The sequence below is a fragment of the Leptodactylus fuscus genome, chromosome 2, assembly GCF_031893055.1.
Source record: "Leptodactylus fuscus isolate aLepFus1 chromosome 2, aLepFus1.hap2, whole genome shotgun sequence".
Lineage (NCBI taxonomy): Eukaryota > Metazoa > Chordata > Amphibia > Anura > Leptodactylidae > Leptodactylus > Leptodactylus fuscus.
Genome location: NC_134266.1, coordinates 199,651,356 through 199,665,252, shown reverse-complemented (window position 1 = coordinate 199,665,252; position 13,897 = coordinate 199,651,356). Strand labels below are relative to the sequence as shown.

The following is a 13,897-nucleotide window of genomic DNA, read 5'->3' as shown; positions in this document are numbered from 1 at the left end:
ATAAGAGGCCAGAGACTCTTAACAATTCAGCCACCATTCATGTTGGTAGAGAAATGGATTAAGAATGACATATATAACACCAGTCTTAAAAAATGCTCCACAATGCTTTCTAAAAATGGCCATTTATTGACATTTGTATGAATATAGCTGAAGTTTATGTACTGGACAGAGATCAATAATGAAATATGTTTTACATGTTGTCTACAACTAGTGAGGCAAAACCTATTGCAATTACATATTGTTACCACTATTTTTAAGGGGCTGCTCTGATTCGGAACTACTGTAGTACAATGTTATTTACTAATAAAACTTGTAAAGTAAAAATAGAGCTGGAGCTTCACATAAGTGCTGCAAGTCATATTACAGCGGAGATAGCGGCTTAGCAAGGGAATTGTGTACCTGGTAACATCACTGATAACATCAGAGTCTTCAGCAGCAGACATATCACTTTACAGAACATATTAGGTGCAAGACAAAATTTAAAAAGCACAACGACTTTTTCTTTGCTTTTAAGACACATTTTATTCTTTTTATAAGTGGAGAATAGGGTCTGGTGCTTTCAGTGAATCATTGCATAGGAAGCAGACATATAGCAATATCATTCAGGATGTAGGATGAAATATATCCAGATTTGGCACACTTGCACATTGAGATCACATTTTATATGACAAAAATGCAGGGGTATACATTTCCAAAAGATAGTGATTTCACCTTCAGTGCATTTTACTGTTAAACAAACCTAAAAAATGTGCCAAAATAGCCATGCGATTCAGTTCTACGTTAGACACATAGGAAGGAACAGTGAAAAACTGAAGTCCCCTCAACGCTCTGGATATTTTGTTGCTTGTCTTATATATTGCTTGGATTCTTATCTAAGATTCAGCTTAGGCAGGACAGTTGTCAGGTCATTTCTTCCCTTCTTCTCTTAAAGTACAGTTACTGGTAGACCAATACAGTCACTGGTAAACCAATACAGTGTTCAGAGACACAACACTAGTAATAAACAGTGTATTCCAAAACCTATTCAAAGAGTAAATTATTAACAGTTGAAAATTCTGGATGCATCATAGTGCATGGTGCCATCCAACACAGCCACAACCACCACGATTTTAGTGCATAGTAAGTCATTGAATTACTGAACTCAACACACTTCACTGGTTATCACATGGCATGTATGTCCCAGGCTTATAGGATAACTACATATTCAACATTCTTTGACAGCAGAATAATGCAGGAAGCAGTAACTACAGAAGAATTAAGAATTTTGCTAAAAGCCAAGTATTGGCTAGCGGCGCTAGAACTTGGCTGACAACATTTTGTGGTGCCATGCAACAGAATACAAGTACAAATGTTCTGCTGCGACTGTGGATGTGCTACAAAAAATGGGGCACATTTAGTAATGTGGTTATAATATAACCCTGGTGAATCTAGTTTGAAATGACATTTTTCTGACTTTTTCTTTAAGTGGATGTGGAAAGGGTGCATGGCTAAAATTCTGGCCCAAAGTAAACTAATAGGTGGTATAAATGGTCTAAGGGTAAAGCCACTCAATGTGAAAATGTCCACACAGTCACATTCAGCAGCATTGGCCACTGCAAAATCACAGCAGAAACCACTCAAAATGAGTGACCATAAGCAACACTGAAACATCTGGCACATCTTCAGACTGCCTTTCTTACTCTAGTCTAAAACTTTTGCAACTATCCCAAAAATGACAAGGATGTTTTCAATTCACTTTCTAGATTTAATGGGAACCTGTCTGGCGAAATACGATGACCCGTCTGCAGGAAACATGTTATAGACCAGAAGCGGACTGAGATACAGTTTTGTATCAAAAGATTTAGTATGACTTGTATTGTATTCATTCCATTCCCTGCTCTTTCTTTGCTATGGAGTCCAGTGGATTCAGTGACTGACAGTCTTACCTGTATGGCTGTGTAGGATAGCTGTCTAAGTAGGACCACCCAAAGGATGCCTAAGCCCAGAATGAGAAGAAATGTATTAACATTACTAAAAACGGAGACAAACCTTAACTATTGTATAATAAGACATAATCTGAAGCTAGCTGAGATAAACTCATATGAACAAGTTTTAAATGGAATCACAAAAATAGACCCATAAAATCCCCAGATGCTCTATAGGAATAAGATTAGCTGGTGCAATACCATCCTCTCAATGGTGCCCTCAAATCCCAGATTACGGAGCAAATTTAAGGAATGCACTTTATGGTAGTTACTTTGCCATCCACCTATGACGCCTTTAAACACAGAAGTGCAGTGATGAAAAAGGATTGTCTGTGTTGGACAATCTCTTCAGTCTCCCATAACAGATCAAAAGGTAGCTCAACAAACCCACGTCTTCCGAGGAAGGCAAAAAGAAAAAGCCTATCACATATCACAGTCTAAGTCGTACGGTGCTCATGGATTCTTCTCGTGATCAATGCAGACTCTGGCTTTATTTGGCTCATCTGGAAGAGGCAGGCCTAATGGCATATGGTGCATAGACTATGCGCCTGTATTTTTTAGGGAAAAAGGTAAAATACAGGGATTTCTGTATCATCTGAGAAATAGGCAAATAACCTTAATGTAATCTGTTTTCATTCCTAATGCAAAAAGAATGTCCACAAACGCTTCCCCCAGTTAAGAAGTAACATATCATCTATTCTGCACTGATGGTCAATACATTTGTCAGTGTCAGTTACCTGTGCACTAAAGCTTAGTTCCCTGAAACACAGACTACATGCCCCAGAGGGGAGATTTCTATAAACTTGTACACTGAAAATTGCTCCAAATTCCTGTCTCTGGGGAACAATTTCCTTATAGAAGTAGCCACATCAAATGGGCAACTTGAGTGATTAATGGCTGGACTTCTTGGCTTTGATACAACACTTTTAGCACAGAGAGGTGATTTGGGCAGTCAGATCTAGTGAACAGACTGGTTGTAAGTTGATAGACCAACAGATAGATGATAGATAGATAGATAGATAGATAGATAGATAGATAGATAGACAATTGTATTGCTGAGCTTGGACGTTTTGTGAAGTTAACAATGCCCCTGAGATGTTAAAACATTCCAAAAGCAGAAGGAAAAAAAGAAGAGCATCACTAAAAATAATTCTGTATAACATAAGAGAAGTACACCAATGCATTTTCCTGATCATGACCTTTCCTTTACAATGGCTGGTTTTAAATTTTAAAATTAATTCTTAATATTCTTTACCTATGACTTAACTAAGCATATATAGATACATAACTTGTGTCTTAAGATTTGAAGGGCTTTTCTGGTTTAATGGAAGTAAAATGTACTTCCAGTGATAGATTCACTTCACAGTCCTCAAAGATACTCATGTGCAATACCTGTGTCTTGCCTTTTCCTTCGGAGCTCTGTTTATGTTGAAGACTTCCTCTTCCTTTTTTTCAAGGGATTTTCCAATCTCGTATTATTATTATTTTATTTATTTATTAACTTACTTTTTTTTTTTTTTTTTTTACAAATGGTTGATAATGGAATAACATTCTAAAAGGTTCAATACTCCCCTTACCAAACGTCAGTCAGGTAAACCAGCATCAGCTAGGGGCCGGGTGGGCATTAGCAGAGAAGTTCAGAGGATTGGTACTACACTCCTTTTGTTGTGTTATACCAGTGTCCTTGCCCTTCACGAGCAGTAGGTTTTTGTCTGCTGCATGGCATATACAAAAACCCGACAGCCTAACTAGCTCACATTAATCTCGTCACCGCTCTATATCCTTTCTCGCATTGCAAACAGCAAGAAAGACTGGCTACTTCAAAGAGTGCCGAGGCTGCTGGAATCACAGGACATCAGTTACCAAGTTCCCTCTATGGAAACACAGACAGTTGCCTGACTAGGGCAGACCATGGACCATGTAGTCTTTTTCTACAGTCAGTTTTTGAATGGGATGTATTGTCTGTAGTAAGCGTTTGTGTTGCAATTCCCCTTTTTACAAAAACATAGACTAAAACATTAATTCATATACCATCTCCATTGTCTACATACAATAGAAATACACTTCTGTATTATGAAAAAAAAAAATTGATTACTATCAACTGATCTGCTGATTTTCAACTCCAATCTGCAACACAAATTATTGTCCTCAATAACAGCTATAGTGTACTGAAATAAATCAGCCCAATTGCTGTGGAGTCATAGTTGAGCTCACAGAGCATTGTCTACACCTGTATGCACCTCCGAGATATGGGTAGGTCTAGTTCTATATGGCAAAATGTATTTTTCAATTTATTTTCATTTTGTATTATGTCCCAATCTAGTATTTTGAATCACTTGTGCACAATTGTGTAGTCTTGTGTATTAGTGGAGAAAGAAGAACACAAGGATTATACAAAAGGAAATACAAGGTGACTTGTGAAGAGGTACGTTAAACATCTCCAAATATTTTGCTATACAAATAATAAAATTGATAACTAAAGTAGGTGAAATTTACTTTTAGTTTATCGTATGGTATATTATTAGTGCTTCATGCCGAATACGAGAAACAAATCTAAAACATTTAATGTGTGGAAATGGGTTACAAAACAATCATATCCTTGTATGTATACAGCTTTGTGTACAGTGCAGTCTAACATTTTACCTACTGCTAAACAATCATGATGGGCACTAACATCCCAAGGTGCTAAAAAGATTATTTTACAATAACTCAAGTTTATAGTGAATGTCCTGACTCATTTTAATAAAATATCTTAGGTATCCAAGTTCAGTTATTTCTGTTAAGTAACCACTGGAAGGGGTGGGGGCATAGAAATGACCACATGCGGATTTATACAGGTTGTCTGGATAATAAGGAGAGCTGTATAAAGCCGAATGACTTACAGTAAGCACCCAATAGTGGTCAATGCAGAAAGACAGAATAGGAGCTTTCAGCTCAATGGCTGTTAGATGGGACGTAGCATCTGGAACTCTATTATCCAGATCCAGATATGAAATAAACCTGCAAAGAATTTTACAGTTCTGTGAAAGAGATAGTGTTCAAAGATGGACTTTTACAGGAAGCAAACCGGTGTGCTACGGGTAGATCTAAATAAGACAGAAGTTGACACGTTTACTCATTCATAGGCAGCTATGCTTAAGCCAAACTAAAATTTCTGTTCATAGTACAACGGCGGCATCAACTCATCGTAACATATCATGTAGTGATCGCTGTGTAAAAACTCCACACATATGTAACAAATGTCAGTAGAATCAATGACAGGCACAAAAAAAACCTCCAAGTTCTTCTAGATGCTTCACATCAAAAGTGTGAAATATGATGCTCTTTGGGAAACATTCATTTTCAAGTATTATTACTCTCTATGGACACTACCGATAAGGGATATAGGATGGCTTCTCACCACTGGCGATTTCCAGTAACAGTTTGTAAATGAACACTCTGTTATCGAATCAAATCACTTCTCCCTTTTCTTTAATTCTGCCTATGACTAGGTTTTTGCATATGGAAATCAGAGGCATTTTCTTTAATATCGCAGATGGTATTTAGCTGTTCCTTATTTATAACAGTAGCTACAGGCTCCACCAGTCATAGTGGATCTGTGCCCAGAAAAAGCCCCCACACCCTCGGAGAGGCCATGAAGCATGCACTGTAATGCGCGGTCCTCCAGAGCATGCATCATTTTTGGTTTTGAGGAAACAATGTACGCTTCGTGCCACAGCAGCACTAGCATTGTCTTTTATTGCTTACTTCCTGCCTTTGTTTTGTTGTTTGGACTACAGCTAACATCCTTAAGCAAAAGTTCACAGTCTGTCAGTACATTAGCTGGCACGTATTTCCTCATTTGCTCCACCATCTTTTGATAAGCTGATTTTTCTTGTTCCAAAGATCGGATAATATTTCTTGTTTTGTTTTCCTTGGATACAATGTTTTCAAGATTGGCTTCCAGACTTTGAATCTTGGTGTGAGCTACCTGTATTCAAGAAGAAAGAATGGGTTTGGTAATGCTATAATATAAGCCAGCAGACATTATAAGACAAAAAGCACAATAAATGAGCCATGTAACTAGTTTCAATGTTTGTAAAGTTGCAATGTTTTAGTTTAGATGACTATAAGAAACTTTGTAATACATATCATCATAGGAAAATGCTTTTATCTCCTGTTACTGGCTCCTCTACTGGCTGCTAAACTGTTTAATTCACCGAGAAATCCATTTACCCTGAAAACTCACAGACAGATTGGATTACATAGAAGTCTATTGAGAAGATGAGTAGGAAAAAGACACCAGTTGGTGAGAAACAAGAAACATTTGTAACTATTCAGCAGATTTCCAGCAAGTTTTAATGGGAATGAGCTTTAAGCAAAGCTTTAGTGATTTGATCTGCGCTTGTATTTCTTTGCTTCTCACTAATTTTGCTCCTCCTCTCTATAAACTTTTAAAAATTGCAGTCTGTCTTTAGTGAAAATAAGACTGAGCAGTGAACTGAGCAGTTTAGCAGGCAGGAGAAATGCTGATAAGAGGATATAGAAGCATCTTCCATTGATAATCTGAATATAAGAAACTTTGTAATATCTTAACTATTTGACCAAAAAAATCTGAAACAACATTTTCAGACGGTATTACCTATATTTTATTTTTACTAATTAAAACGAGATGATGAGACATATTTATTTTTAAATCTGCTTTATATTTTTTTTATTCATGATGATAATTGAGCTGTATAAGAGTGGGTGTTCTAGGCATACTATGCGATCTACCCAAAGATCATTGTGCAGTTAGAGCTGCAACAAGCACCGATTGTGAAACGTGGATCCTGTGTGACCAATGGACGTGAAGTCGTTCCCTGAGAAAAAAAAATGGTGCCAAAGAGGAAACTATTTATACTCAGTATTAGTGTTTATTAATTTACCTGCAACTTTTCTAAGAGGTCCATGTTCTGCCTTTTAAGTTGGTTGTTTGCCTTCTCTAGCTTTTGGAAACCCTCTGTATCATCACAAGGCTTGGAGGTTTCCAGAATTTCATCATTAATCACAAGATACTCAACCTCGTATGCATGGAGCTGTTTAGAGATGTCCATTTCAAATACCTGTATGAGAAGAAGAATATCACAAATTAAAGGGGTATTCTGGCCCCAAATTACATTTTCATACTGATGACCTATCCACAGGAACCATGCAAAATCTTCAAACATCTGATTGGTCAAGGGATCCAGATGTTGGACCTTCACTTATTTTCAGTTGATGACCTATCTCAAGGATAGGCCTGAAATAAACTTGGAAAACCCCTTTTAATATTTATTAATCCGCATACACAAATAAATAAGGTACTTGATCCGCATATTCATAGTGCCTTGCTGCAAATACTTTCAGAGTGACATGCATGAACTCATACACATGTGGACATTTTGTAGAAATGAAATAACTTTACTTTGTACTTTATTGTAGATTTGTGTATGGAATCTAATCTATGCCAAACCTCAATGTGTGGAGATCACTACTGCTGGATTACGTCAGTTTTGCTGATAATGGAATACCAAGTGGTGGAGAAACAATAGAAGCATAACATACTTTGGCTCATTGTTCTTACAGTAAAGCTAGATGTTGTACTATTAATAATTACCAATTCATTTACCTGGGTTATAATTTTTTCCATAGTATCCTTCGTCATATCAGGAATACTGACTTTCAGAAAATCCACTATATTCTCAAAACTGTCACGTGCCATGATACATTCTTTATTATTACTGAGAAGACTAAGGGCCACTTTAAAAATCACTTCAGTTCCTTGTACAAAAATAATATCTGTGAAGAGAGAAGAATGCATCATATACACAATGCTGTTCACACACTCAGACATGAAATAGAGCAAAAGTGCCTCTCAATTCTAGAGTAGTTCTGCGCAATCTGTACAGATCATTGCTCATAACACCAATAATTACAATATCTATACAGTAGATTAGTGGTCCCCAGCAGAATGCCAGGTACAAGAAAATTGCTTTCAAAGGCCACTGACTTGTTGCTGAAAGTAAATTTGCTCAAATAATTGGAGATGGAGGCATACAGGTTGTAGCTGAGCCTGTAGAGCCTGCACACTTGTAGCCTGCTGAAGCTGGTATCCCAGCTGGTCCCATAAATACTCAATTGGCAATAAATCGGGTGACCTAGCAGGCAAAGTGTTTCAGCCTGGCAGAAAAATTCCTGTGAAGCCCTTTAATGTGTGTGAATGAGGACTATCCAGCTGAAAAATGACATCTAGTAGCTATGCTAAGAGACAACACATGTGTACTGAAATGTTAGTGACCCATGTATCACCACCCATGCGGTGACTGACTGTCATATGCGATGGCCTCCCCAGATCAACACACCAGCAATTGGAGCAGTGTGTCGCTCTTCAGCAAAGGCAGTATACCTGGATTTATTACTAAAGACAATATAGCTCTAGTCTGTATCACTCTAGGCTTCTCTTTCATTACACCACTGCAAACAAAGGCAATGGTGGCTGGCTGTCAATGGCAGGACATGTAATAAGCACCATGCCACCTACATTTGAATGGTGGACAAGGCAATTATGGAAGCTGTTGGTGCTTATCAACGGATCAAATGATGCTTTCTTCTGGTGTCCATTTGGGCAGTATGGGAGCAAGGCCATTGCTCCCATCAGGTTTATCATCATTTATGCCAGTTTTTTTTGAATAAATGATGACTGATATCTTAGCCAGGTATGAGCTGTTGTAGATCTCATTCTAGGGAGTGTAATGGCAAAGGATCCACTTAACTTATGACGAGGTGTGTTTTATCATAAATGAAGTGCATCCTTTGGCGGCACAGGAATATCAAGATTGGTGTTAAAAATCCAGTCTTGATAAACCTTCCAAAATGTTTTAGAACATGGCTTACCAAAGACTCTGGCAACAAAACCAAGAGGAAATTGTGAGGCGAATAGTGTTAGGAACCAAGGAGCAGCATAGAGGCTAGGGCTTATCTCATTCTCTTCCAGGTGGTTGTAAAGATCTCTGTGGTAGTCATGCAGAAGCCGTGAAAGTTGGTACATTTGTATCTAGATTAAGAAAAAAAAAACAAATAAAAACACATCATACAGATGAACTTATTCCAATAATTTTGCCACCAGTGTGCGGTGACCAGTTAAGTCCTTTGATCAATGGGGTCCTGTCAACTAAACCCCCACAGATTGGGTATTGATAGAACATCCTAAACATAGGCAGTCAGTGTCAACGTCTTGTAAAAGTGCCCTTAAAACTACAGATCTAAAAATGTATTTATTTATTTATTTATTTATTTATTTTCTAATAAGCCTTTGATATAATACAGGCTGCCAAGAGAATCTAGCTACATTGCGACTTAATCTGAACACATACGAAAAAGCAGAATCTATATAAAGTGAAGTAAGATTCATCATTATTAAACATGCGTTCGGCCATTTTCCTGTGGCCTTTTACACGAGTACAGTGCACACAGACACTTCCAGTGCACGGTCTAAGCTCATTAGCATATGAATAAAAACGGACTTATTCAAAATCTACTGAGGCAATTTACATACTAAAGGTAGGTGGGGAATTGCCTTTCTAAAGGATATCTAAGTATGTGTTTATCTAAAAATGACATTTCCCAATGATAGAGCCCCTTTAAGTTAAAACCTTTTTATAACCTCTGAATTTTCTGGATCTATTCCCCCTAGCCTTTCATAGAAATGATCTGCATTAGCAGCAAGGTTCACAATACAAATTGAAATAATTTCTCCTAATGGCTTAAGGACCCACAATCTGACATCGCTTATAAGCACAGGCTTTAGGTCTAGTGTTCCATTAGGATAAGACTGAAGATTATATGGACAGAATAAGACATACCTGAAGGGACATCATGTCTGGCCGATACTGCTTCCGGAATGACAGGTCATACATGAGAAATTTTAGCATCTCGAAGGCTTGCTGTTCACTCATATGTAATAGAAGGACTCCAGCCACAAAACTAATTCCCTGGCAATAGCCAACTTCCTTGTCAAGCAAAGAATATGCTTTCAGAAGATTATACAGAGAAAGCTGCCCTGCTCCCAGCTGGGCAGAGAAGTAAGGGTGTGTAGGAAAAGTCCTTCCTGTAAAATAAATATAGCCATTTTGGAATATTTTATTTAATTAAGATTTATCCACAATGCTGCCATACATGTGTATATACTGTACTATATATAATTCTAATACTGGAAAGAGAAAGTTATACTGATGACTAAATGTGACTTGAAAGTATAAATACAATAAATGTGTAATGGTAGCCATTGCTGAATATAATATTGATACAAAATGGAGGCACATTCAATACGCAAACATCTAACACAGACATTTTTTTTTTTACTTACCAAGATCAACAAGAATTGCATGCTGTTGAGCTGTGAGTTGCTTGAGGAGGTCATTGTACGTCATATCTGATGGCTGCTGTTTGCTTGGAAGTCGGTGTCTTAGACGATACTGCACAGAAAGAAATTGCCATATTTCCCCTCGTTTACATTTTGGGACACCTATCAGGAAGAATCAAGAATAAATGGAAATATATTACAATATATATGTGTGTACGTATCATTCTGCATTATATATGATCAAGGCCATTTTGTCTTCCTATTATTTCTATAATTTTGAACAATAAAATAATAGTTGCTATAAAGAGCTATCTGGGTTTTAGTAGCATGCTTGTACTATATAGTGACATAGCTCTAATGTGACTGCTATTAATTGGATTGAAAATTCTTCTTCCTAGAGGAATCGTCCTATCAAAGAAAAGGCCAATAGGCATAGCAATCTTTGAAGAAAGATCCAGTACATCCTTTAAAGAGGACATTTCACAATCTCCACCGATTCAAGAGCTTAGCATCTGTTAATAGGCACCGTTCCACTGATGCCAGGACAGTTGGAATTTTCTCTCTAGCTCCCACCATTGCCAAGTAACAAGCACAGGCAGTTTTGATGGCTGATGTGCTATTTAAAGGGGTATTCCCATTTCATGGATCCTATCTATACTGCTAGCTCAGGAATTGAAGAGTTTTCCTAAATATCTTGCTTTAGCAATGCTACTTTGTTTTCCTGCTATGTGAAATTATTCCTTACATTTTATACACATCATTTCCATAGAGCCGGACCTGTGGGATAAGACCGGACAGAAGACATCACTGACTGTTCTCACTGTTATCTACAGCTCTGCTGTTCAGCTAATTGCAGTATGTAATGTCTCTACTAAACACACAGATAACACAGAGTCTGAAGTATTTGCATAATATTTCAACAGCATTTATATTAGATTTCTAGTAATCATAATAAGTATTGTGATACTTCAAAGTTTGACCTCTGTGGGTGATATTTAAGGGCTTTCTAAGAGATGCTATCCTGGAGTATCTCAATGTAAATAATCTTATAACACCAAATCAGCATGGGTTTATGAGGAATCGGTCCTGTCAGACTAATCTGATCAGCTTCTATGAAGAGGTCAGTTCTAGACCTCTAATGGGTAATGCAGTAGACATGGTGTACCTGGACTTTTCAAAGGCTTTTGATTCTGTACCACATAAAAGGTTGGTATGCATAATGAGAATGTTGGGACTGGAGGAAAACATATGCATTTGGGTTAGCAACTGACTCACTGATAGAAAACTGAGGGAACTTGTTAATGTAAATTTTCAGACTGGATCACAGTGACCAGTGGGGTGCTTTGGGTTTACAAAGCAGGGTGTCCATATTTGTACATGATACTATTCTCTGTAAGATAATCAAAAATGAGGAGGATAATAGAATATTAGGCCAGGTGCACACAATGTATTTTGGCATGTAATGTGGCACGTAGACGCCGCAGGAGCTTTTGCGGGCAGTATACACTCCCATTGTTTTCAATGGGTTGCCCTGTTAAAACCATTTTAGTCTATTGTATGACATGCAGAATAACAAATCCTCAATCAATTATCTCTATTCTCACCCTAGTTGTGCATACATATCCACACACACACACACACACACACACACACACACATACACATATATATATATATATATATATATATATATATATATATATATATATATATATATATATTTATTAATGACATGCATTTAAAAAAGGTAACACAAATGGATATACAACATCTGAAAAGTCTGTACCTTCTCTAAGTGTTACATATATCTCTTCCATATCAAACCGGATTTTAGTTCTGCAGTTTAATTTTTTATCCCAGAGATTTGAAACTTCTTTCTCACATGTTCCAACTTCCTCATAATCTAGCTTTATTTTTCTAGACTGTAGCTCATCTCTGCTTGCTGAAAAAATAAATAAAAAACATAATAATTACATTGCCATATTTTGCTGATACAAGGGGCCACAATAAAGTTACACACTGCACACAGATAAACATACATTTATATATGTGTATATTGCCAAAGTGGTTACTGCTTTCATGCACAACATTATTGAAGAGAAGCAATTCAATCAGCATGCAGCACTATTTTTTAGGTAAAATGACGACACCATGATGGAAACCTGAAGGACCCAATTACAAAAGGTAACAAGACCTATACAGTCCTGCCATCATTTTCAGTTTTTTGTTCCTACAAGGGAACTTAAAACCAGAAATGAAAACACAGAAATGAACTACTGAAGGGGTTTTCCAGCCACACACTGATGACCCATCCTCAAGATTGGTCAACAGCATGTGACTTGTGGGGGTTTCAAACCAGGACCCAGTACAGATCAGCTGTTGCAGCTGCCTCAGGGTGCTGGAAACTGTTAGTGGTTGGGTTGTGCATGCACCATTCAAGTAATAAGAGGTGCATTGTGGAGGTTCCAGGTGAAATTACAGCATCATTCCTATTACTTGAATAGGAAAAGTGCTGCATATGCTGCCTGTCCACTAGCAGCTTTGGGCACCAGGGACTGCATCAATAGCTGATCTGTACAGCAATTGGGTGATGGAACCCCACAGATCACATATTGATAAATGACATACTGATAGGATAGAACATCAATATGAAAACTGATTTAAGTCCAGTATTTGTACAGTAAAAGGGGGAAACCAATTATGGGCCGTCATGGTGTATTACGGATTCTTCATCTACGGAAGCTTCATCTAGGTACCCCAAATTCTTGAAAGGCCATTCTACTTGACTTCTAAATATTTTAATACTATTGAGTTTATTTGAAACACTGAAATAAAGATTTATACTTAAACAACATTCATTGCTTTTCCTTACCTTCTGGAAAACAAAAATCATGAAAATAATCAATTTGTATTCTCCATGAAAGCGCAAAGAAAGAAAACAAGAATTCTATTAATTGCTTTATATTAGCATGACTTTTATTACCAGTATGCTATATTTTGTACTGAAATCACAAATCTTACTAACCCAAGCCTGAAATTCAATGGGACTGTAAACACATTTCTCAGCGAGCCTTTCCAGCATTGATCAACACTACTACATAATATTTTTCCCCAAACACATTGGGTAGAGCAGTGCTCAGAGCAAAGTAGTATGACAACATTCTCAGAGAGATGTAGTGTAAGAAAATAGTATTCTAGATCTCGTAATATCACACATAGTCTAGAATAATACATAGAAAAGACAATGGAGGAGATTTACCAGAAGGGGAATTTTTCAATCAGTTTTGCTGGAGTCTGCGGCGCTGCTATTGCTGTCATATGTATCAGAGGATAAATGGTGTTTGATAAAGTTAAAGTCTAATACTTCTGACCTGTCATGTTTCTCCACTTTCTCTGCCACCCCGATACTGGAGTAAGATTGCTACTGTTCCACATCTTTGTACTTTGACAAAAGTGACATATATCAGCTTGACAGACCATACCACGCTGCTTTCGCACTCTCATTTCAGAAATCTATTTTGCCTAACTTTGCGATGACAGAATTATGGAGTGCCGGGCTTAGTAAATTCTT

The 13,897-nt window shown here is 37.3% G+C and overlaps 1 protein-coding gene across 3 annotated transcripts in view; it reads right to left on the bottom strand.

The window, feature by feature from the left end:
- Window positions 1-491: 491 nt before the first annotated feature.
- The window catches only part of TBC1D4 (TBC1 domain family member 4), a 127,905-nt gene continuing 114,499 nt past the window's right edge, over window positions 492-13,897 (bottom strand). For 2 of the 3 annotated variants that reach the window (XM_075265409.1, XM_075265410.1), the window contains 7 exons: window positions 12,113-12,268; window positions 10,330-10,488; window positions 9,827-10,071; window positions 8,859-9,018; window positions 7,594-7,763; window positions 6,872-7,048; window positions 492-5,934 (listed from right to left, as the gene is read on the bottom strand). In XM_075265409.1, the coding sequence (XP_075121510.1) occupies window positions 5,701-5,934; window positions 6,872-7,048; window positions 7,594-7,763; window positions 8,859-9,018; window positions 9,827-10,071; window positions 10,330-10,488; window positions 12,113-12,268 (1,301 nt within the window). In that variant the 3' untranslated portion in view covers window positions 492-5,700. Of the gene's footprint in view, window positions 5,935-6,871; window positions 7,049-7,593; window positions 7,764-8,858; window positions 9,019-9,826; window positions 10,072-10,329; window positions 10,489-12,112; window positions 12,269-13,198; window positions 13,252-13,897 lie in introns of those variants that run through there. The other variant, XM_075265411.1, reaches the window with a different exon arrangement.